Here is a 25,687-nt window from a genome sequence, read left to right as displayed (position 1 = left end):
CTTTTGATCGATATCTTGCGAAGCAGTTAGAGTTACCTAACTCAGTCCCTGTGTTTTTCCATGTTGTGCACTGAATCTCTGAAGACTTCCTTCTGGCTGCTGTTTTGATTTTCTGGCCTTCTTTATATAGTTTGAATGGATCAATTATCATTTTGTGGTTATTTGAAATTTGCACTTGATAGATTTGCTTTATTGGAAACATTATTATTATTATTATTTATATGTTACGTATTTTTGTCTAGTGGTTCACGCCGTCTGTTTCCTAGCCTGCCCATCATGATTCCTTGATAAGTGCTGTTCCCAGTTCAGCTGACTGTTTTTCTTTGGCTCCCCCCCTTCCCGCCCAGGTGCCTTTCACAGACCTGCTGGATGCTGCCAAGAGTGTGGTGAAGGCCTTGTTCATTCGGGAGAAGTATATGGGGCATTCTTTGCAAAGCTTCTGCAAGACCACAGCCCGCTTCCTACAGGACCTTTCAGAAAGGCCCTTGGCCCCCAGGATGTATGAGGAGATCCCGGAGACCCCTGGGGCTGGAGGTGAGGTTTGAATCTGGGCCTGTGTGTTGAGAGGGCATTTCCTTTCAGCAAAGTCATTCCAGTAATGGAGTTGCCTAAAGTGGCAGACAGGAAGAGGAACACGGAGAAGGTTTAGATTGGTCCCTGACTACGTACAAGGTGGTCATGGTATTGATGATACCCTTGCAAGGCCAGCAGGTAGTGGAAGCCAGGGCATGGTCCAGAGGCAGCTCCCCTCCTCTCCCACACCCAAGGAGAGCTGTGAGGGCAAGTCGTACATTACCTCCAGCTTTGGGGTAGGCAAGACTGGGTAGCTGCAAGATCTAATGGGGCATCTCTTCATGTCTCCAATGGCTCAACTACAAATAATTTTTAAGTGATCCCATGGAAAGATGCCAGAGCAATGGGGTGAGTGTAGGGCCGTGTATTATTAGGAGACTAAGGCCACCCAAATCCTGTGCTGAGAAATACTGAATTCTGCAACTGTTGGGTTCCAGTTGGGTAATTTGGGTAATTTTCTCTCTCTCTCTCCATTTTATTCAGATTTTATTAGTCTTTGGGAGGAAAGGAGCTTATGTGGGGTGTTGAAATTCTAGCGAATGTTCAGTGGCAGCCACCCCTCTGGATTGAGTCAGACTGTGCCATCCCATATTGACTTGATGTTCTGTGGCTGAACAACCATCATTTGCTGACTTGTTTTGTGCCCCATGTGCTAGCTTTTCTTTCTCACCAACTCTTGCTAAGCAAGCAAGCAAGCAAACAAACAAACAATAGCTGGATAAGGGAACGTGTCATCAACTTCAAGGAGAGACATGGTTCCTGAGAATAATTAGTTGTATTTTTTGTATTTTGGTTTTTTGTTTAAAATACTAGGTGAAGTTTCTGTAGTGATGAAGCAAAAATATACCCTCTCATTTGCTCTTTCCTGTGTTGCAGATGCTTCAGGGCACTCGCCATTTACAAACCAGCATCCGTATGAGAAGTGTGATCCTGAATCAATGCCTGGAGACCTTGGCTTTGGCCTGAAGATGGTCAATGGAGTAGTCCATGTGTACACTAAGCAGGACATCACCGACAAGTAAGCGGGAATGGGAGAAGGCATGGCAATATCGTGCTGGGTACAGATGCCTTGGGATTGTAACAGTGCTTCTAGGAAAATATGTTCTTTAGTGACAGGTAACATTTGGAGGTGAGCAGAGGTCATTCACAGTGATTTTATCCATGGCCCACACCTAAATGGCCAAGTTATTCCCTGTTTTCTCTGTAGCTGGGAATTTTGGATGCGTTTAGTTCAAGTATCTATAGAAATGGCATATGCCTAGTGAAAGTGAAAATTCATCTATAGTCATCCTGAGCTTTTAGGAAGTCTAGCTCCACATTCTTATGTACCATATTGTGTAAACACTGCCCTCATGCAAATCGTAATATATACACACATGATGTCTGATAATGAACACTGTCAAAAATCACTATGAATCTTGTGCTTTCTTCCCGGTATCCATTTGCCCTTGGAAAGTATAGAAAGGAATATTTATACTTCAGGAGCTGGGGAAGAAGGTGTGATTGACAACCGCCTACACAGCTTTGAGAGCGCAGAAAGGCAGATCCACATTTTAATTGGACCTGTTCATTATTTGAACCAAACAGCACATGCTGTTTTCAAACTAGATTAAGCAAATTAGTAAAATGTATGAAAACTTTATTGTTATATCTTTTTCCTTCTTACATATTCAGAGTACTATACAATAAAACTGAATTTTAAAAGCATCATATTCTAGCAAAAGAGCTATTAACCAGTTTCAGACACCTAGGTAAATCCTTGCAAACAACCAAGATTTTACAAGGTGGAGGAACAAACTTGACAATACAGCTAGACGGAACTTCCTGGACAAAAAGTTGAATCTTGCATGGGATAGTTTTGCATGAAATGGGAGTTCCTCAAGCTTGAACCCTAGTTGTGATTTTTGATTAAATACTGACATAGCAGGAAAACAGGCATAGATAAGTGAGGAAAATACAGTATATATACAATAACAGAGCACACATACAATGAAGAACAGGAGTCTGTCCCAGAAACAATCTGTGTTTTTCTAATGCCTTAAAATTTCTTTTAAAGTGAAAGTTCTCAGGAATCTTAATTTTCTATTCTGTATGGAAATATCAATTAACCTGGTTTAACACAGTTGGTCTAGTAAGCAGCTGGATATTCTGGCAATTTCAATTTGGCAGTGGTAATAACTGCCAAATTCTGTATTTGGAGCATCTTGTTTGCCAGTTTTCTCTTGAGCTAACGCCTTCTTTAGTAGGCCCCCCCCCCTAGTTCTAACTAATGATTTTAGAGAGAGATCTTCCTTTTGTGCTATTGGCAGGGCTGATCTTGGCTTTTCCTCTCATTTTACACATAGAACTACACAAAATACACATCTGGACAAATATAGCCCTCTGATTCCCTTTTACTTGTGTTTGCTTGTGTCCGTGATCTTGTTTCATCTCTTGCCTCTTTCTTTTTTTAAAGGACCACAGAACTAGACTTGCCTTACCCTGACCTGCAGGAGTTCATTGCTGACATGAATGTCCTAATGGCTCTGATCATCAATGGTCCAATGTAAGTGATGCCATTATTTTATTTCTTTCATCTTTACGTGCAGGAACAAGCTCCTTCTTCCAAATGACAATTCAGATAAATATGGTTAGGTTCACATCCAAGCAGGGTGGATTATAATTCTGGCATTTTATCATGGAGAACTAGCATCAAAACCATTTTTTTTAATGAAAAGGCCTGAGTAAATTCACGAGGGGTAGTTCTGGTGATTGCTACTTGCCATGATAACATGAAGTACAGTGGACCCTCTGGATACGAATTTAATTCATTCTGGGGGTCCATGCGCACCCTGAAAAATCCGTATCCAGAGGTGCCACTTCTGCGCACGCACGCAGCGCAGTAGAGTGCTGCGCATGTGCAAGTGGCGAAACCTGGAAAAATGCTTCAGGGTTTGCCACTTTCACAACCCGGAGTTTATATTACTCGAGAGTAACATAACCCAAAGGTCTGCTGTAGAAACTTCATGGTCAAACTGAGAGTAGTACACTTCTGATTATGAGATGCCAGGAACTTACAGTAAAGATCAACATGGCTTGCTTTGGAATTTCTCTGCAGTATATGTCTGATCAGTGTTGAGCTGGCTGGAACATGGACCTGATCTCGCATGGCTATGTATTCTCATATTATGGAATTCCTTACAATTCACTCCCTTGTGTCTTTGGTAATTCCCCACCCACCCAGACTTCCTTAGAAATGCCGGTTGTTACTTGACAAATGCACTAGCCTGAGCCATCTGCAAGCAAGATTTAAACCCCGAATTAGGTTTTCATGATTTACAGTGCTGGCTACTATGTTGAGAAGGTGAAGGTGTGATTTTGGTGTGGTGAACTAAGCCTCCTTTCTAATGTTTGGCCAGAAAATCCTTCTGCTACAGACGCTTGCAGTACCTGAGTTCAAAGTTCCAGATGCACGTCCTGCTCAATGAGATGAAAGAACTGGCAGCTCAGAAGAGGGTTCCGCACCGCGATTTCTACAATATCCGGAAGGTACTGACATACTCTGTTTCAGGAGTATGTGCCTGTAGTTTTCATTACAAAGAATGCTTCTACCACACGTAACTGGAATCTAGGCAACCCCAGCAGTTACTGCAGAATGCTCAGTTGTTACAACCCAAACTGCTTGGCCTCTGCAATGCCAAAGGAAGGAATAGCAAGTCTGATGGAGATGTGGGCCCCTCTCCATTGGTACCTCTTAATAAACAGGCACTCTCTTTCAAAGGCTTGTTTTTGCACCCTGCTTCCTTAGATGGCCTGACAAATGGTTCCATGCCCATTTGAGGGACTTCCAGGCAACCATAGTGGCAAGAAGTGTCAGGGTGGTTGAAGAATAAGCATTTATATACAGTATATTTATAAATTTTATTTCAATCCTTAAAACGGGTGGGAAGCCTTTGGCCATCCAGATAGTTTGGACTCATGTTCCCATCAATCCCAGCCAGTGTTGCCAGTGATGAGGGCTGATGGGAGTTGTAGTCCAGCAGCAGGTTCTCTGCCCATGTTTTAAGGTTAGGGATTGGAGCTTAGAGATAATGGATTTCCCTAAAGCCAGCTGGTGGGCCAATGGCCAAGGGTCAGATTTGAGCTCTGGACTTCCTGGCTTGCATTCTTAACCACTGATCTCTTGAGCAGGTGGACACGCATATCCATGCCTCATCCTGCATGAACCAGAAGCATCTGTTGCGCTTCATCAAGCGGGCTATGAAGAAGCACCTGGAGGAGATTGTGCATGTGGAGAAGGGCAAAGAGCAAACTCTAAAGGAGGTCTTTGAGACCATGAATCTCACAGCTTATGATCTCAGTGTAGACACGCTTGATGTTCATGCGGTATGTCAAATAAGAGCCTTAACAACGTTATTACAGGCCTTATATTTGCAGTTTGCCAAATGGGGAAGAAGAGAATTGCTGTCTTTTGTCTTCATGGTTACTTAATTGCAACCATCTTTGTTGCTGCCTTTTCTATTAGGATCGTAACACCTTCCATCGCTTTGACAAGTTCAATGCCAAATATAACCCCATAGGCGAGTCGGTGCTGCGGGAGATTTTCATCAAGACAGACAACAGAGTCTCTGGAAAATACTTTGCCCATATCATCAAGGTAAGCAGACTGTTTGATGTTTCCTTAGTTGTGTACCCAGGAGCTCCAACTTATTGCCAGAGTGCTGAATAAGCTATCCAAACTCTGTATCCCTATTCTTGCATTGTGTGTGGTTTTTAAACTTCGGAGGAGCATTCAATTTGAGTTAGGGCGTCTAGTGAACCAGGAGATGGGGCAGACAAAGGGAACCATGCAGGGCAGTTGAGATTTCTTGACTGCTAGCAGCCCACTTCATCCCTCCAGGTTTCTGAGTTTTTTCCAGATTAAGTATTGCTTTTTTGCAAACTTTGCCCTCAGTCTTGAGGCCTCGAAACATAGCTTTGTAAGGAGCGCATACATTCTTAGGCTATTCATCACACTTTGGGCTTGCAGGTTTCCCAGGAGAATAATGAAAGGCAGACAAGATTCTAAGTTTCAAGATCTTCTTCATTCTGTCTGCTTTCCAGAATATTAGGAATAACAACGCACCTGTCAGGGGATTAAAAGATAGGGCAAGGAGAGCAGTCAATTTTGAGACAGTAGGGGCTGTCTCAAAGAGCACATGAGAAGCCCAAGCAATCAATTGCAGGCAGATAAATTGTTCCACCCTGCATGCAAATAAGGTATAAGGTGTCCAAGCTCTGGATTGCCTTTGTAATGCATTTCATCCTGCAAAAACACGAGAGTGTTTCTGTAGCAAAGGAGGGTAGTCTTTGATGTCTTTGATGAGGCTCCTATACTGACAAGCCCCCCCCCTCTCTCTTGGCAGGAGGTGATGTCTGATCTGGAAGAGAGCAAGTATCAGAATGCGGAGTTGCGGCTCTCCATCTATGGCCGAGCCCGTGACGAGTGGGACAAGCTGGCCAAGTGGGCTGTGGCCCACAAAGTGCACTCCAACAATGTGCGCTGGCTGGTGCAGGTGCCTCGCCTCTTGTGAGTGTCACTCCCCCTGTGTTATTCCAGGAAGGGGAGCCAATCTTTGGCAGGGCAGACAGCCTCAAAGTGACGGGTACTCCGCTGTGCTGCCTTATGTGGCTTGAACTAATCGCAGTATTTTCTGCTAGTCATATGGAAGAGAAACATAACTACGTTTTCTATTTTAGCAAAGTGTAGCAAGCTGCAGGGATTATTAGAAAGGGTTTTGCGAGGGCTAGAGGGGTAGAATCTGCCGTGCTGGTTGGATGAGGGGGTTGGACACCCCTGCAGCTGTTGTATTGAGAACTAGGCAATAGCTACCCCAGTAGATAAGGTGGAATCTGAAATGGAAAAGTTGGGAAAGCTTGTTCCATAAGCAGAATCTTGCTCCTGCGGCTCTTGTTTCTGCACCTGTCCCTCACCCGCGAAGCAATATGGGTACCAAAACAACAGCAGACAATCCCTGATCTCTCATAGGCACCTGTATGAGGTTCTTTTCCTCTGCTGTTTTGGCACCCAAATTGTGGAGTAGCCTCCTTATAAAGCGACACATCTTGCCCCTTTTATTTTGCATTTATAAAAGAATGGTGAAAACTGCTGCTTGAGCAGGTATTCTTTAGGCAAGGTCTCCAAAGCAGCAATCCTACATGCACTTACTTGCATGGAATTCAGTAGGACTGATTAGAAAAAAAAAACCCATCAGCTCATAAAATTAGCAGATTACTTAACACTGCCAATAAATGAACAAGCTGCCCCTAGTTGCCTGGCAACAGCAAATTTCTTGAATGAATAAATCAATAATGTCAGTTACCTGCTCTCATGCAGGTGGCAGTTTCTGCCTTTGTCCTCCCAGCTTATCAGAGTCTGCTTTTCTTCCTGTTCTCTCCTCCTCTGCCTGCTTCCTTCCCTGCTTAGTCAGGTCTCTCCCTTCAGCTCCTTCCCTCTCTGCTGCCTTTCCCTTGACTCCCAGCTTGCTCTCTTCTTGCAGGCCCCGCCAGGTCCTTCCTTTACACTGTGTAGCCATGGATGTGATTGGCCAGCAAACATACCTTTTATATTGCAGGGGCTCTTACCATTGCTTTTCTATTGCTTCTCTGATATGGTGTTAGCATTTTCTGCTCCCTCCCTCCCTCTTAATTTATGGTTTAAGACAAAGTAAACAAAGCTGGCAAGCTGCTTTGATGGAGAAAAGTGGGCTATGCATCATATAACTACGTCCATTTGTTCCTTAGCTGGTGCCCATAGTTTTCTTTTATCCATCAGTCAAACATGCAAAAACTAAATTGACGAGGAACTCGGAGGACTTTGTTTTGATGGATCTGTGCTTGGGGCTTTAGCTGTGCTTGCTTGTAATCCTAGCTTAGCAGGAGAGCGCACTTGAAGCTTAGCTGCTCAGCTACACTATCAACACAGCTTGCAAGCCCTTCAGATAGGGTTGCACGTTCTAAGCTGAACACCTGTTTCTCTGGCTGGGGGAAGTGAATGAAAAGCCTCCCTGTCTGAATAGAGCAACAGAGTGAGTGCGCCAGCTATCTCTCAGTTGACAATGCAAAGAACAGGGACCTGGTGGGCACCTGAGGAGTGCAACATGCTGCGTTTCTTAAATTGTACAGAGAGACTAGAATAAGCTGGGATTTTCTAAAAGAAAGTTATGAAAGGGAAGCGAGCCCAACATTCTTGGGTCTCAGTGCTAGAGCAACTGCTTTGCCATGTAGAAGGGCCAGGGTTAAATCTACAGTATCTCCAGGTAGAGTTGAGAGAAACCCCTGTGTGAAACCCTGGAGAGCTGCTGCCAGTCAGTGTAGACAGTACTGAGCTAGATGGACCAAGGGTCTGGCTTGGAATAAGGCAGCTTCAACCCCCAGCACCTCTAAATAAAATGATTAGATAGCAGGTGATATGAAAGGCCGCTTTCTGCTCTGGAGAGCTGCTACTGCTGATCAGAGGATATAATAATGGGCTAGATGGGCAATTAGTCTAATGTATTATAAAGAAGTTTCCTGTGTTGTTACGGATTAAAGATGACAGGAAGCCATGCATATGCTGCTTTGGAAGATGAATTCGTGTATTGCTGTAGGGTGCCCAAAGTATTTCACATACATTATCTTGGTTATCCATACAACCCTGTTTAGCAGACTCTGTATTTTAAGTTGATAACAGGACAGGAGAAAGTTCAGCATTTTGTAATGAGGTATTCTTGAAATACTTGGGGGAGGGGGGGGGTCAGCAAACACTTGTTCCGAAAAAATAGTTGTTTTGTTTTTCATTTTTATTTAAAAATATATATTAAGAGAATTTCAATTGAAAGTTTAATAAAAAGATATAATATAGATCACTAACTGCAATCGGTTTCAATTCCATACATTAATATATACATAAATAATGTTATTAATGTATCCTAATACATAATGTTATTGTCGTAAAAAAGAGTTGTTGTCCACAAGGAAGAAAAGAGAAGAAATCTGTTACAATATTTAACAAGCAGCCTGCCTCACCAAAGAAAGGAGAAGATACCTAGTATATCATCATGTTTTAACCAAAGCAATGAATTGGGGAGAGATACACTTTTGCAAGGATATATTTTGGATCAAGTTTTTGCAAGCTTGTGTTTCAGATCACATTCTTAAGACCATTGCCCAACAGTCCCTGAAGCTGTTGGCAAACTCTGAGAATGAGCTGTTAATTGTTCAGTTTCTGTCCTAGCTTGCTCCATACTTGATTACAGGAAAGATGTGGTAAGAGATCATCTTGTGTGTCCAGCCCATAACATGCTTCTTTATGTCCTAAACAGTCAAATTCTTCAAGTCATTTCTTTTCTTTTCTTTTTAAACATACTTTTTATTAATTTTACAAAATACAAAAAAAAAAAACGGTACATACATAAACACCTTTTCCACCTCCTTCCTACCCACCCACATGGGTCCTCCCCTGCCACAGAAGTATCCCATGTATGTGAACAGTCAGAGATGGTCCATTTTATGCTTGGATTTCTGTCCTCCTCCCCCTCCCCTGACCCCAAAGCCCCCCCCTGCCACCAGGGAGCTCCAGCAAACCAGGGCAGTACGCAGGAGGCCATCCATCCAACCATCTATTGTCATACCAAAAAAAGAGAAAAATAGAAATAGGAAAAAAGAGAAAAAAGAAAGGGCAAAAAAGAGAAAAAAACAATACAAAACAGAAAATTTTTTCTTGCATTCATAATTGTAAAACCATATTTTGTGGGCTTCCCCTCCCCCCCCTTCCCCGGTTTTCATCCCTTTTTTATCATCTGCAACAGTTTCTTACTTTATAAAAATACACCTTTGTATCTTATACAACTTATAAATCAATTGTTAACATTTTCATCTAATATTCAAATCACTGAAAAATCAAACTCCCATTTTATCTTCCCGTGCCTAATTTTTACTCCCTCTATAAGCCTCCATATTTTCACATTTTTCCAAAATCCATTCACTTTTAAAACTATAACTATTCTCAATTTAACCTTACATCCCCGATTACCGGCTCCACCCCCCCAATCCAGCAAATTCCATAATCAGCAGACCAGTTATAAACCTGTTAATCCATCCTTATAATCACAACATCACTTTCCCTTCACCCCACCCCCTGTTTACAGTCTTTTGCCATCCAGGCCACCATACAGGACCCCTGAATTTCTTCTCTTCTCTGCATATTTTTTCCTTCTTCCCTGTGGGCGTTCTGGAGTTCCAGTAATACCAATCGTGCCCCCCTCAAAGGCAGGGCACTCCATCCAACTTTTTGTAGAGTAAAGTCATCATTTTTTTCGTGGTGTGCTTCATTTTGTGTTGAATCATCACAGTCCTCATCTTCATCTTTTCCTTCCAAATCACAGTCACCATCATTGTCATTCTCACATTCATCTTTTTCAGTGTCAAAAGCTTCATCTTCTAAAAAATCATATTCTGCCATCACCATCTGAAATTGTTGCTGTAACTCTTGCCGTCGTGTCTCCTCTTGACATAATTCTATTCTTGTTTCCCACATTAAGGTCAAAACAGACCGCTGGAACTCAGGGGAACACTTTTTTGTTGACATAGTTCAATCCTGCCAAGGTCAAAACTTGTCACGTGGGGTGGAATATGATCACAGTTTATTTTCTCGACTCCATTTTAACAAACTGGCTGCATTCTTCAAGTCTTATTAACAATAAAGTTCGAACTCACATTTCACAAACATTTAAACCAAAAAAGAAATTCCACAAAGTCCAGAAATACAAAGTGAAATAAAAATTGACTTATAAATCCTGATCAACTCACTGGGTTGTCTGGGCTGCCGGCTCCCGAGGAAAAGAAAGGTTTTTCTTAGTCTTTACCTCTTGCTGCAGGGCACTCACAGTCTCTCTCCCCTTTCACCCTGCATCAAAGGGGAGATTCTCTTTGATGCCTTTGAGGGATCCTTTTGAATTGCAAATCTTCTGTTTACGGCTTCGGGTTTCTATTTACTGTCTCTTTTGTTGCCGTGTGGGGGGGGGGTGGCTTCCTCTTTTCTCCCCTCTCTCCCAGATCCAAATTGTTTTATAATCCAAATCGTGAGGTTACTTACAATCTTGTTTCCAATCGTTTTATTTTCGGAAGAATCCAGCGCTCTCCGCCTTCGGCTTGAAGCTTCTTCCTGCTAGAATAACGTTGCCGCTCAAAATGGCCCCCGCGACTTCTACCCTCCTCGCTCCAGAGCTCTTATTAGAGCTAGCCGAAGGGTTGGGGAGTCCGGATTGGGGCTGTGCCGAGCAAATTTGCCCCCGGGACGCCCTTCCCGAGGTTCTAAGGGGCGCAGCGTCGCTCTCGCTGCCCTCCCCACTCCTAGCAGGGACGGGCCGTCTCGGAGACGAGACGAAACCCCGCCGATCGGCGCTGGCGCTGAACCCGGAAGCCAGTCATTTCTTTTCTAAGTAGCTTCCAGCAATTGCTTTGCATTTTTCTAAGTGGTTTATTGTAGTATCAAAACCATCTAGATTAGTTTCATAGTCATAAATTTATAGCTGTTTTTTCAAATGTCATTTCTTTTCTTAATATGCAATTCTAATCAGTGGAGCTCAGAATTGTGATCCCCATATTGCAAATGGGGGAGGTGTGGTGTGGTTTGGGGCTAAGAAGGTGTGGCTCACCTAAGGCCACCTAGCAGATTTATGGCAGAGGTGAGATTTGAACCAGGGTCACAATACTACCTTAGGTCTTACTCTGGCCATATGGCATGTGGAGTGGCTCACTCAGCCACTGCAAGTGATAACCCTCTGGTGAACTCCAGAATATGGAGATTTCTGCAAAGGCCTGTGTCTTAAGCTTAAGCTATGAATGACAGCTGTGCTCTCCATGTATCTCTGCTTCTGACAGCGATGTGTACAAGACAAAGAAGCAGCTGGCCAACTTCCAGGAGATGCTGGAGAACATCTTCTTGCCCCTCTTTGAAGCTACGATCCACCCTGCCAGCCACCCGGAGCTGCACCTCTTCTTGGAGCACGTAAGTTCTGCCACCAAAAAAAAGCTGGCTGATCTGGTGTGGCTTCCTAAGGGGAAGACTGGCAAGGTCTCTAGATTTGGAACAAGCTAAAAGGATAGCTACCAACATGAGTCTGACCAAGCTGCGGGAGGCAGTGGAGGACAGGAGTGCCTGGCGTGCTCTGGTCCATGGGGTCACGAAGAGTTGGACACGACTAAATGACTAAACAACAACAAAGGGATAGCTATACCTTTGGATTATGTTTTTATAGGTGGGGCTTGGGTGCCCCTTGTCTTGGGCACTCAGTCCTGGGGGACTGACTTTGGCTTGGTTGGAAATGGTTTTAAGCCATTTGAACCTTCAGTCTTAGCATTTCGGTCTTAGCTAAGAAACAGCCTTGCTTCTGCTTTCTCAGAGAAGGCTCTTGAGGATGAGCATCTCCTTAAGCACCTGTATAGCAGGTTTTCTGCATGGAGCGAGAGGATTCAGAAGAATCCTTAGGTAAGTGGGACAATCTCATCCTCTCTCTCTCTCTCTCTCTCTCTCTCTCTCTCTCTCTCTCTCTCTCTCTCTCTCCTTCCTTTCCCTTGGCTTCTTGATGGGCAGGTGGATGGATTTGACAGCGTGGATGATGAATCAAAGCCAGAGCACCACATCTTCAACTTAGACAGCCCCTTGCCTGGGAACTGGGTGGAGGAGGACAATCCACCCTATTCCTACTACCTTTACTACACATATGCTAACATGGTGGTTCTGAATCACCTGCGCAGGTAGGTGGCTCTCTTCTTACCTCCCTGCCCCCCCCCCTTATACATGGATGAGACTCCAGAATGGATGAGACTCCTGTCCCTGCTAGCTCCAAAGGCAAAAGTGGGGAACCTTTACAGCCCAAGGGCCACATTCCCTTTTGGCAGCCACATGTCTGTGGTGGGTGAGGCCAGAGGCAAAAGCGGGTTTTTGCCTTTGTACAGTAGGCTGGTTTCTGCGCCTGGATGCCCGTCTCTGTTCTCCATCCAGAGAAGCATCCATTCCTGCCTAAGTCAAAGAGGGCCAGTAAGCAGTGTGACCCGAGGAGAGCCCCCAGAGCCAGATAGAGAGGTCTAGAGGCCTGAGGTTCCCCAGTCCTGTTCCTTTAAGGCTCTTTGCACAACCTCCTGAGCCAAGACTCCTTGGGTGCCTGCTGACTGAGCATGCAGCACTGTGCCCTATTAGATAACCCGGTGCACAGAGCCCTTGGAGGTGGCTGCTGGGTTTTGTGTTAGTTTCACACCTTCGATGTTGTTGCTTGGATTCCAGTTCCCATTCCACTTCTCATTCTAATGGCTCATCGCCTACTCCTCTTACAGAAAGGCACTGGCTGCCAATTAGCTACCAAGTTCAGGATGCTGGTCTAGGTGCATAAAGTCCTTTACAGCTTGGGAGCAGGATACCTGACCCCTTATATACCCAGTCAATCAATTTCTTCTGCAGCTGAGGGCCTCCTGCAAGATGCAATTTTATCAGGAAGTCCGCACAATATAGGAATCGGGACTTTTGTGTTGTTGCACCTACACTTTGGAATTCCCTCCCCATGTACACTGGACAAGTTCCATTTCCGTTGTCTTTTTAGGCATCTATTGAAGACCATCCTCCTTCAAAAAGCCTTTTAAGTTGAGATTGGTCCTAACCTGCATCTGTGTTGGAATAGTTTTTAAGATGTTTTTATTGTTTTATCACTTGTGGTTTGCCACCCTGGGGAGGATATAAATGTAATAAATAGGCAGATAAAATGAAGGCAGTATACAGTAACACTGAACTGTGTGTTTTGCTGCTGGTTCTCTAGGAAGAGAGGCTTTCACACCTTCGTGCTGCGCCCCCACTGTGGAGAGGCAGGGCCCATCCACCATCTGGTATCTGGTTTCATGCTGTCTGAGAACATATCACATGGCCTCCTGCTCCGCAAGGTGAGAGTAAGAAGGGGAGGGGGGCACACTTGGAAAACGAGAGCGTGTGCGCCCGTGTGCAAATTCGGAGGCACAGCACATGCAGAAGCTTCCAGGTTCAGTCCCTGGCATCTCATGAGCCTTCTGCACTTGTTGAAGGAGTCACATCCTGGGTATTGCTGCTGTTCTCTTCTGACCCAAGGATTTGACGAAGCTCAGCACTCCCCTGAAGTGCTGCCCAGCTCCTAACCCTGCATTTCTTCCATAGGCACCTGTGCTGCAGTACCTCTACTACCTGGCCCAGATTGGCATTGCCATGTCCCCACTCAGCAATAACAGCCTCTTTTTAAGCTACCACCGAAACCCTCTGCCTGAGTACCTCTCTCGGGGCCTCATGGTCTCCCTGTCCACAGATGACCCACTGCAGTTCCACTTCACTAAGGTGAGTGTGATGTGGCGGAGGCCAAAAGTGAGGCCATGACCCTGTGGCAGATGGCATCCATTTACCTGTCTCATGTAACTTCTGATCTTGCAAAAAACAAAAAATACTACCCACTGCAAGCAAAATGCTTTTTTGGCAAGCCTTTCCTTCCTGTAAAGTTTGTATGCAGAGATAATCTGTATTCCACGGGTTCTTTTCAAAGAATTATAGAGTTGGAAGGTGCCCCCAGTCCAACCCCTTTCAATGCAGAAATCACAATGAAAGCATACCTGACAGATGGCCATCCAATTTCTGCTTTTTAAAGCCTCTGTTGAAGGAGAGAGTACCACCTTCCGGGGCAGTCTGCTCCACTGTTGAACAGCACTTCATGTCAGAAAGTCCTTCCTAATGTATAATTGGAATCTCCTTTATTGTACCTTTAATCCATTGGTCGGGTCCTTTCCATTCCACTAAGCTTCTGTTATGCTCACTATAGTAATCTTTTAAAAAAAAATTCCTTCCAGTAGCACCTTAGAGACCAACTAAGTTTGTCATAGGTATGAGCTTTTGTGTGCATGGTATCTGAAGAAGTGTGCATGCACACGAAAGCTCATACCTATGACAAACTTAGTTGGTCTCTAAGGTGCTACTGGAAGGAATTTTTATTTATTTTTTGTTTCGACTACACCAGACCAACACAGCTACCTACCTTTAACTAAAGCAATCTTCTCCTTTTAGCGGCAAGCATTCCAGTTCCTTCCACCACCACAACCCCCAACTTGGCTTGGAGGCTCTCACAGTATTATCACATTTCTTCCGTTTCCCCCTGAGGTCCTTTGGCTGCTTCTCCCATCCTGCTCTGTGCTTGTTGCCTAATTCCACCCTGTCCAACTTGGATGCTCAGAAACATTTTCACCCTCACCCTGAAGCAGATGCTTCCCAGCTCCTGTTGGCTTTTCCCTAGGAGGGTCAGTTTAAAATCTGCTTTGGAATGTTTCTGATAAGTTACATCTCCGTTCATGTGGAGCCTGGGCCTTTTTTGCAGAGGTCTGGCTTTCCCCAAGACATTCCCTAGTGCCTAAGAAATGCCAAACCTCTTTTCCAAATACCTCATTCAGGCACTGAATCTCCTCCATTCCACCTGCTAGCTCGCCTGCATATGGAATGGGTAGCATTTCAGAGCAAGCTACCTTGGAGAAGCCCTACATTTCACCTTCCTACCTAGCCAGATGTATCAATAGCAGTCAATTAAATGTCTTTCCTGCATGACAGAAACTTATAGAACTTGGATCTGGGGGCTGGGACCTTGTGGAAGACTTCAGAAGTAACTTTAGCAACTGTTCTTGGCTGGAGGGGGGGCGGGAATCATATTCTGTCTTCATTTTGGTCATATATGTACACTTGGGTTCCACTTTGTAGGCAGATTTTCCTCTTAATTCCTTTTCTGCTTGTGCAAGCAGGGAGTAAGTTCCTCTCAACAAGTCAGCATGAATGCTGCCACCTAGTGACTGTCTGTTCATTTGTCTGGACGGATGCCTGTCCACTACAACGGTCTAAGCAAGAACGTAGTAGTCAGCCTGTAGTGTTGAGCTTGATTCAGCCTGGAGGGATAGTAGCAGAAGGCAGGCCAGGGTATTTACAGGTATTAACTATATTTACAGGAGATGTTGCTTCAGCTGTCTGCATCTTTTCAGATACGTTCGCCGCATGCTGTTGTCCTAATTTTCCTAGTACATGCTGTTCTCCTAATTGTCTAGTACAGAGAAATTGCTGTAGGGTAGCCAGAATATGCCCCATGATCTCATAAGTCTCGCACTCCTACCCATCCAATCCAGTGTGCGCCAGACTCTCCAAACCAAAGAGCATGTCTTAATGCTCTTTATATACAAGCAGAGGGTGCAAGTAGGTTATTTTAGACTCTGGAGTTTATGGGGAGGTGTCCTTTTTCGAAGATAATGCGTATAACTTTGCTGCTTTCAACATGTGGCCAGCCAGCCCTGCTACATTGGGGGACCCTCCTGCTTGTTCTTCTGAGTGGGACCCTAGACACCTGCCTCAAAGTCCTACCTTGATGGGGCCGCTGTATCTTCTCACCTGCAATATAGTCCATGATGCAGCCTGACTGACAAAACCATCTCTTACAGGAACCCCTGATGGAAGAGTACAGCATCGCCACACAGGTTTGGAAGCTCAGCTCCTGTGATATGTGCGAACTTGCACGCAACAGTGTGCTCATGAGTGGCTTCTCCCACAAGGTAATGCTACATCTTTTTTTTCTGAAAAAAGTTTGCCTTTGTTCCCTGACTTCTCAGAGAATACAGTACACAAGAATACCCCAGCAACTCCCTTCCGTATCAGTTCATGGCCTGATGTCTCCAACTTTGGAAATTTAAGATCAGTTTAGAACAGCTGTGCTTTTACACACACATGAACATGCTCCAGCTTAAGATCCTTGTATTTGTCGTGTGACAACTGGGCTCTGTGAAAGGCGGTGGCTGGGATCAGGCCCAGAGGGTCTTTTCTCAGCCCAGTTCCTTCCACTCTGTCGCCTTTTCTGCAGCATGACCACTGTAGAAAGGGGAGAAATCGAGCTCAGAAGGAGCTGTGTCATGTGGTGGATATTCTATAACCTCCCTGCTCCTCTCTGGACTTTGTGACCCTTTAAGTTTAAGAAATGAAGGATTTGTCCTCCTGGATGTCAAGAAGACCCTGGTGGATGGGAGAGGGAATTGATTTTGGATAATGCTGTCCCTGTGACCTGTGGCCTCTTGAGCTCAATTTCTCCCAACCCCATACCACTGCAATCCTTTTATGTGAAAGAAGTCCCCCTGGCCTAGAAGGATTCTTCTTCCAGGCCAGGCCAGCGGAGAGCAGATCGCATTTTCTGCCTCTGTGGGATTTGAGGAGGCGGGAATCAAAGAGTAGTTCTAATCTGTCTCCTCCACTGCCGTTATTAGGCTTTGAGATGTCTGCACAAAGACGTCCTACTTTTGCAATATAAGGAATTGTTGCACCTTAGAGTGTTCCTGTTCAGGATTCCTGTCATTTTCAAGGGTGCTCCATTCCATTTCCCCCCGATTTTCAAGTTCTGCCCATCCACCCAGTAGCCAGTCGCTATTCTGTGCTCATTGAGCATGTTCAGTCCTTAATCAGCTGTTTTTATTCTTGCATTACCTATTCGGGTTTGTACTTCTGCAAAGCATTGACATTTCACCCCCAGGTCTGCTGATAACCTCTCTTTGGTATGTGGAAGGTGCCATTTTGGCCTCATAAGGAATGGCCCTCAGAGGACAAGTTCTCTCTTAGGGTATAGAGAACCATAAATGTAGCTGCCTTTAAAAAAAAGTAGCTGCCTTTCTTTTCTTTTTCAAAAGATGCATTGTAGCCTTGATGAGAAACTATAGAGAATGTAGCCCAATATACCAGCAGCCCAGACAGTGGACATATGCTCAGTTTTGTTGCCAGCTCTTTACAGCTTCCACAGGGCTTTGTTTTCTAAGGTTTGTTTTTCACAAATTGCCTAAAGACAGACAAAGGTATCCTGGGATTTTATGCTTGGTGCTAGCCTTGATTAAAGTGCTGATGGGCACAGGATGTTACCACGCAGTTGAATGGCACAATGGAGAAGCATAAGTTGTCGCTTGTCCTAACAGTGGATTGGTCTCTTTCTTCTTTGCCCAGGTGAAGAGCCAGTGGCTTGGGCACAACTACCACAAGGAGGGTCCTGAGGGCAACGACATCCGGCGCACCAATGTGCCAGACATCCGGGTGGCCTACCGCTATGAGACACTTTCCCAGGAACTGACCCTCATCACGCAGGCTGTGCAGACGGAGGAACTGGAGACCATCCAGGAGGAAGACCTTCTGACCATGAGCTCCAGTTTGGATGCTCGCTGAAGAATGGCCAGCTCACAATCTCCCCTCCATCCCCTTCTTGGCCTGCCAAGGTGGGGCTGTCCTACAAGCATGAAGAGACCCTGACCAACCCCCCCCCCCACTTCACCCCAGCCCCATGGACCGTTTTAATTTCCTGTTGTGTTTTTGTTTTTAAGCATATTGTTATCTCCTGTTATCTCCTGGAAAGGCATTAATGGGTTGGGGTGGTTTTTTTTGCACTTGGTAACCTGCTAGGGCAATGGAGGCAGGGAAATTCCTTTTGGGGTCTCTAGAATGAGTTCTAGAAAGGGGGAAGAGCATCCTGCAGATGTTGGCAGTGCTGTTTTTGAGCAGAGGCTGGACAGCAAAGAGTAAGGATGTGGCAGAGACCTGCTGAGTGGACCTTAGAGGCACCTGGCGACAGTTGCATGGAGGCCAAATGAAGCACCAGCATGGAAGCATGTGTCCCAGTTGTATTTGGAAGGAGATGCTGTGAGTGTTTGTGTGGCTCTGCCAAGGGATAGAGCAGAGTAGTGGTGCCTTCTGCTACGCTGGATTTTTGTTTGTCTTCTGTTTGGCTGCTGGTAGCTGGAGTTTATCATTGGCCAATAAAACATCCTCTCTGTCTCTTATTTCTCTTTGGTTAGGCAGTCCTGCATTTTATTATCAGAGCAGCATGTTGGCACGGCTCTGCCGTGCTGCAGCCTCCAGTGCAAAGCATGGCCATGTGGTGAGAGTCTTTTCTGTCTCAAGCCCTTAAACTCTGGTGTCCTTTGCTTGGGGAAAGCGCCAGTTCTCAACCCCCCTGCCTTAGGAGGCAAAATACTGTGAGTGGCTGGGGAATAGTGGGCCTTCAAGTCTAGCCCAGCAGGATAAAGAGAAAGTAGCCTGCCAGATAACTGGCATTTTTAGCATTTGTCTGTCCCTCTCTACAATCATGTAACAAAGAGGTCTTTATCTAAGTGTAACAAGAGGAGCCGTAACACCTATCCCAGCAGAGGCTTTTGCCTTAAGGCTGAAATGGATGTGACATGGGCGTTCTGTGATCAGCCATCTTGAGTATTCCTTTATGTCCTTTTGAAACAAAAAAACACACCAAAAACACACACCTTAAACATCTGTTTTTTGTTGGATCAGTGTCATTGAGAGTGCATGTGTTAATCCATTTATCCGATTTAAACTGGTGCCCCCCCCTCACCCCACAAGCCACCCTTAGCCCAGGAGCAAGGCGAAAAACAGTACCTGCATCATACTTGTATTATTTTCTTGGAACATTTCTGCTGTTTGGGGAGTAGATCAGCAAAATGGTGCCCACTTCAGTATTGCTGTTCCAAACAAAATCTGACTCCTCCCCCCTGGAGCTGCTCTAGGATAGCATTGTTGTTTTTAACCCTACCCTGTTGGGTCAAAGAGCGGTTTCTTGACAATTGCTTGAGCTTGGGGAGAGCTGTTAGCTCTCGGTATGCCTTGCCACGCTTGGGCACAGACCACATGGGCAACCTCCTTTGTCCTCTGCATTGGGTTGAGGAGAACAGCCTCTTGTGTCTGTCCTTGCATAATGCATATGTATGTCAAGATCTTCTTTCTACATTTGGCAAGGAAACATGCCATAGGAATGGTCTGGCTTTCTCACCAGCAAAATTGCTGTTCTGGGACCTGACTGCGATGCCTCCTGGTTATTGCGAATGGGTAATGAATCCCAAGGCGGCAACAGGCAGTAACTTCTGCCTCCTGCTGAAGCCATGTGACTCAAAATGGAAATGCGCAGAAGAACATGGATCCGCGCCTTTCCCAGCTCTCCATTTTGAGTCCTGCCCTGTGAAAGGTTCATAACAGTTAGAAGAGTCCCCTCCACAAATCTCTGGCCAGGCTGTTCACCATCACATCGCTTCTGAAGCTTGCTTGTGGGCAGCTCACCATCCTTGACATATTGGGCCTCTGTGGCCCCCTTAGCAGTCTGTGTGCAACTAGTCGCAGTAAGGAATTCCTTGTGAGCACAGCCGCTTGGAGTAGAAGGTCAGCCTCAGACAGTGCTCGCTCCTTTCAGACTCTCGGGCAAAGTCTGCATTGCTCACGAAAAAAGGCTTCTTGGTGGTGAGTCGATTGCACGGCGCCACCTCTCCTTTGCTGTTGCCAAGGCACTTTTGACCTTGTAGTTGCAAGCAGCTTTGATTCAATGGAAAAATGTGTTTGCTAAACATTAGATGGGCAGCAGCAATAGAAATGGGTTTTTTTTTATTTTTTCTAAGGTTGGGCAGGGAGCTTGCGGAGCCATCCCTCTAGGCTGCTGTGGACCAAAATCTGAAGATCCATACTGCAGCCAGTGCCTTGCTTAGAGTAGTACATGGAGTGTGCCAAGACTGGGTAGATTTCCCCTTGAGCTTCTACCTCTGAAACAGGCACTTGCTCTACTTTGTGTCCGTGTGTTTGTGTGTGTACAAGAAGGACGGAGAATTCTTAAAGGGTCAAAATGTTTTCTTTGTATGACTGGCATCTCACCTCCATGGCCTGAAAGAGGAAAACCATTTCTTCTTTCCTCCCCTACCTCTGTGCTTTTCTTTGGGTACCCGGAGAGTGCAGTGGAGGTGTTTTGCCTTGGTTTCAGCTAGCCTTGCAGATCGGAGCCACAGCATTTTGGTCTGTATCTTTGTGAAGATACGGAATCTCGACTCAGGGAGTTGAATGTTTCTTGGTCTATGTCAAGAGGGTTCTCCTCTCTCCCCACAGATCCCTCCCTCCTTCCTTCCTTGCCGCAACCTGCCTTGCTTCTCTTTGGTATCTGGTGCGGCACACACCATGTTAGTTTTTGCTTTGTTGTCAGATGGAGATGAAACCCGTATCCCCCCTGACAATCACTGCATCCTCCCTGTCACACACTCTTGATAATTTCGACGTAGTTTGGATAAACTATCTGCTTGTCTGTGCTGAAATGTGATGTTAGAAATCCTGTCAAACATGAGCATGATCCATCATTAAAGATTATTTAAGTAAGTCTTCTGTGTGTTTCTGACTGAATGGACTTCTTCATTTGGATGACTTATAGACCACACACAGGGCTATTGCTCAGATTGCTTCCACAAAGGATGGACTGTGTTTTATGCAGGACATTAATCATCTAAAGCAGGCATCCCCAAACTGCGGCCCTCCAGATGTTTTGGCCTACAACTCCCATGATCCCTAGCTAACAGGACCAGTGGTCGGGGAAGATGGGAATTGTTGTCCAAAACATCTGGAGGGCCGAAGTTTGGGGATGCCTGATCTAAAGGTTCAAAGTCTAAAGATGCCACTGTAACAATTGTACACTTTTGCGAACTGAGCAATCAACACCATCTCTTTGTGGACTGCAGGGCGACTGCTCCTTTTTAAGAATTTTTTTAAAAAAAATGAATTAATGTTAAACATTCGAAAATATAAATGTATACAAGTTACAGAAAATGGATCAAATACACATGAGTCGTTGGTGCTTTAATTCAGAGAGCCAGTGAGCCAATAAATGCTGCTTGCATTGTTACAAAGACAGACATTAGCCCCGCTCCCAGAATGTCATTGCTAAAGGTCTATGTTCTCTCCAGAAGGCAGGAGAAAGAAGTCTGGGATACAGTATTCTCATATGATTTCACTGAAGACAATTCTTGTGTCTGTGAGTGGGGGGGGGGGGTTGTCGGGAGTGTATGCCTGTACGTTAAAGTGGTCGACCAGTACAGAACTGAAAACACCTTCCTTTCTTGTGAGTCACAGAACAAAATGGGTGAAATGAAACCCAGGAATCCTTTTTGCACCAAGCCCTCCTGGGGGGGGGGGCTTTTGGAAGGAAATTATGGGTCAGGTATCTAACTTAGCTAGGATTGCCTATCTAAGAAAATGTGAGCTTGTGGATTTTGACCCTAGAGAACAACCAGATAAGGTTGGAACGCAGCTCATAAAACAGTAGCTAACGATCATTCCATGAGTACCCCAGGTTGACTGGAATGTGGGCTTGGTACAAAACGGGAGGTTTCTAGATAGCTGGACTCCCTTTCCCCAATACCCGCTCTTAATTTGTACATGGTGTGTTATGTAACACACACTGATATCTCTAGTTAACCCAAGCTTGCATAAATATATGTTGGCAGTAGTTCGAACAATTTGGGACCTGTTTCGCTGGTGGAAACAGGTAGTTTATGAAAATGCAAGGCTACTATCCACATAAGGGCTCCTGTCTCCTTTCACTGAGTACATGAATTAGTACACTTTGTCGTCATTGCTTTTTAAGGTGTAAGACAGCAATGACTCACAACTTTGGGGGGGGGGTGTCAACTCCATCCAATGCCCAGTGCTGTATCAAGTAGAAGGTGAGTGCCTACATACAAGCAGATATAGTAGTCGGGAGTATTCCAGTTTTGGCAAGTTGGAACCTTCCTTTTCAAGGGTCCTTGGCTGCAGATAGTTGTAGCAGATAGCAACTGTGCTAGCTGGTTGCTCCAAACTCCTCTCTGGGGCTATCTTGGCAAATTCATGTACTGTTCGCTACTTTATATGAACCTAAAAATACTCTTTGTTTTTAAGCATGACCTTGGGATTAAAGAGTTGGAGCTGGGAAATCTGAGTTCAAACCCACTCTTCATGGGCTCATTCTGTGGCTGTGGTCAAGTGCGACTGTCTCCCGCCTGCAAAATGGAAATAAGAAACTTGCCACTTGGGATTTTGTGGTGGATGGAAGGTGTATATAGTAAGGATGGTGAAGTGGTTCCTGAATGTTTCAGAGATGAGAAAACCTGTGGAGCATGAAACAATTGCAAATTGCCATGTTGTGAAGTTGCCAGAAGATGGTGCTCCAGCTTTTCTGAAACAAAACTCTGGGGGATTGTTGCATTTGAGAGGAGCAAGAGGTAACTGTTCCTTCATTTACCTGAGGGGGTGCAAGGCAAGGGAACCTTGATGGGTGCCAGCTACCAAAATCCCTGTCTTTTGCAAATGCTATCCCTTCCACCACCTGCTTCTGTTTCCGAAGGTTTGCCTGGATTGAAAACACAGTGCCTTGTGTGAAGCGATTGAATCTGTAGGGTGAGTGCGTGTATGTCAGGGATTGTCGGCCTTTCTGAGTCCTTTTGCAAACCAGAGGAACTGTTTTGGGCACCACACACATCACAGCGAAGGACACCTCTCAACCTATTGTAATCATTTTCGATAATTTTTTTATTTATATCCCGCCCATCTGGCTGGGTTTCCCCAGCCACTCTGGGCGGCTTACAACATATATAAAAACCCAACAAAAACATCAAACATTAAAAAATATCCTATACAAGCAACAAACCAAGAGATCAATAGACACCAATAACAATAATTACAACAAACAGTTTACAGTTATACCCAAATTAAAATAACCGCCAACCCCAACCGAACATTTAACCAACACCAATCCAACAAAAATGAAACGGAGGAAGTAAAATGAGAATCTCTTAAATCATTTTACCCAGTTTCCCCAACCCAAGAGTTGTTCTAGCAATGTCCCTCTGGGCTCCCAGGAGCCTCTCTTAGCTGTTCAAGGTGAGTCTGGGCCCTGCCCCCTAGGCCAGGTGGAAATGAGCCTTGCCACAGGGAGTGGTCTTCCTTCCAGCACTCTCAGCAGCAGCAATGTCCTGCTGGCATTCTGTTGGTTACAGCAGAATGCTTATTTACAGCCTAATATCAACAGGGGAGGAGACCTCTGTGGGCCCCAGTATGAGTTAAGTTTTGTTATGTTTAGATAACGGGAGAAAATGGGACATGATTACTAATGTAACATCCAAACCTTGATCTGCTTTATTGGGCATCTGAACACCAGAGGGACAGCTCTAGCAAACCAAAAGGAAGCCGGGCCAAGAGAACGCCTTAAGAGTTGTGGGAAGATTTTTGTGCAAGGCAGGATTACAACGGCGGGGGGAGGGAAGGTAACCTGAGACAGGTGTATCAGATGGTGAGCAGCCCAGGCCAGGAGCATAGTATGAGGACTCTTACTAGCCCTGCCTCATTGCAGAAGAATGCAAAATCACCATGTACAACTGAATAACAGTGAATTCTATCCCTAATGAAAGGAGCACCCTTTTTATTTAGCAGGTAGGATAATATGGTATGTAATGTCACTGGAGAAAGCATCAGATTTGGTTTCAAGGGGAGTTTGCCTTTCCTCACCTCACCAGTGTTAATTTCCTAACATGGACTGCAAGAAGATCAAACCTATCCATTCTGAAGGAAATCAGCCCTGAGTGCTCACTGGAAGGACAGATCGTGAAGCTGAGGCTCCAATACTTTGGCCACCTCATGAGAAGAGAAGAATCCTTGGAAAAGACCTTGATGTTGGGAAAGATTGAGGGCACAAGGAGAAGGGGACGACAGAGGACAAGATGGTTGGACAGTGTTCTTGAAGCTATGAACATGAGTTTGACCAAGGCAGTGCAAGACAGGGGTGCCTGGCGTGCTATGGTCCATGGGGTCACGAAGAGTCCGACACGACTAAACAACAACAACAGGACGTCCTCAAAACAAAATAAAAAAAATTCCTTCCAGCAGCACCTTAGAGACCAACTAAGTTTGTCATTGGTATGAGCTTTTGTGTGCATGCACACTTCTTTAGATACCAGGACGTCCTGTCGGCAAGCTGCATGTTTGTGCCACAAGTTCCCATCAAAATAATTCCACAAGATATGAAAAACCATGCATACAGAGCATGAGAAGCCCTCCTCCCTACAGCACGAGGTGTTCTTGCTGTTCTTCAGTCAGTTTTTCTGCATAACGGGGTATATTCACATTACCACTTATTCCACACCCAGGGCCGCCTCACTGCTGATTTTTGAAGCTGCGCTCACATGATGTCAGCCACGATGCTTATCGATCCTATAGATTCTTGACAAATACTGCTGTTTGATGCATTTTTCCCCTCAAGCCACCTTCAGTCTTATTGCCACTTACTCTGTATCCAATTTTCTAATGTGAACATACCCCAGAAGTTGCTGCGCAGCCGCAGATGAGTGTGAAAGCGCAGAAGACATCTGAATGAATAGGCTTTCCAGGGGGGTTGTGGGGCAGGGGAACATTGAGGCTTGAAACGCAACTGGGCACATGGGTGTGTGTGTGTGACCTTGCTGCATCTCAAGCCATTAATGTGAATATGCCCTAAAAGGACAAACACAAAATGGTTTATTAGCCTTCTCCAGTGTCCTGTTTTGTTATGCAACATCCTATATGTATGAGTTCAGTCTTTTAAGAATTACAAGTATTATAAATAGATTAGATATGTATAATGAAAAACCAACCCATTTTCTTCGATTGCATCAATTTAAATATCTTATGTTTACCAAATTTAGATCCACATATCCCCTTGCTTTAAAAAACCCCCAAGGTCCAATTGGCACAGGTTTTCAAAACTTTGCAATTATCTGTTAAACACACAGACACCCCAACACCAACATGAAATACTAAGACCCAGTGGTCATGCAAAATCCTGTAAAAGGATCTGCTGTTATATTATTAAGCAATATTCACTGCACATCTGCAATCAGGTTCATAGCGCCATTTCATGGAAATCCCATGCATTTTGTAAAGACTTAGTGACAGAAATAATCACTATTCCACACATGCAATGTAATAACCCATGAGCTCTACATGGAGAGTCCAGCTGTTGTTAGGTGAAACTAATAAACGGTTCAGGTTTATTGATTAAGTACTTCAATTGCAGGTGCCGCAAACCTAGAGAACTTTCACAAAACACTTATCCAGCCACTTAAAATCCTGGTTATCTCATTCTTACCTTTCCTCCCTCTACTTCCTGTTGCCTTAAGTATATTTAATTTCAGGCACATAGCCCCCTCACTTTTCTTATCACAAAGTCCAGTCTTTGGGGGAATTACACCCCAGTTTTTGAAGCTGAACTCAAAGGTAGTTGTTTTAAAA

The 25,687-nt window shown here is 44.9% G+C and overlaps 1 protein-coding gene across 8 annotated transcripts in view; it reads left to right on the top strand.

Annotated features, from left to right (window-relative positions):
* Positions 1-20,770, top strand: part of AMPD2 (adenosine monophosphate deaminase 2) — a 51,123-nt gene extending 30,353 nt beyond the window's left edge. For all 8 annotated transcript variants that reach the window (XM_035122451.3, XM_088674121.1, XM_035122446.3 and 5 more), the window contains 13 exons: positions 348-534; positions 1,450-1,591; positions 3,029-3,118; positions 3,972-4,101; positions 4,744-4,938; positions 5,078-5,209; positions 5,958-6,121; positions 11,455-11,581; positions 12,167-12,330; positions 13,383-13,503; positions 13,751-13,924; positions 16,048-16,158; positions 17,585-20,770. In XM_035122451.3, the coding sequence (XP_034978342.2) occupies positions 348-534; positions 1,450-1,591; positions 3,029-3,118; positions 3,972-4,101; positions 4,744-4,938; positions 5,078-5,209; positions 5,958-6,121; positions 11,455-11,581; positions 12,167-12,330; positions 13,383-13,503; positions 13,751-13,924; positions 16,048-16,158; positions 17,585-17,800 (1,953 nt within the window). In that variant the 3' untranslated portion in view covers positions 17,801-20,770. The remainder of the gene's footprint in view (positions 1-347; positions 535-1,449; positions 1,592-3,028; positions 3,119-3,971; positions 4,102-4,743; positions 4,939-5,077; positions 5,210-5,957; positions 6,122-11,454; positions 11,582-12,166; positions 12,331-13,382; positions 13,504-13,750; positions 13,925-16,047; positions 16,159-17,584) is intronic.
* Positions 20,771-25,687: the final 4,917 nt, after the last annotated feature.

Source organism: Zootoca vivipara, chromosome 7, assembly GCF_965207765.1.
Source record: "Zootoca vivipara chromosome 7, rZooViv2.hap1.1, whole genome shotgun sequence".
NCBI classification, from domain to species: domain Eukaryota; kingdom Metazoa; phylum Chordata; class Lepidosauria; order Squamata; family Lacertidae; genus Zootoca; species Zootoca vivipara.
The sequence above is the reverse complement of the archived record's forward strand: the minus strand, read 5'-3'. Positions and strand labels throughout refer to the sequence as shown.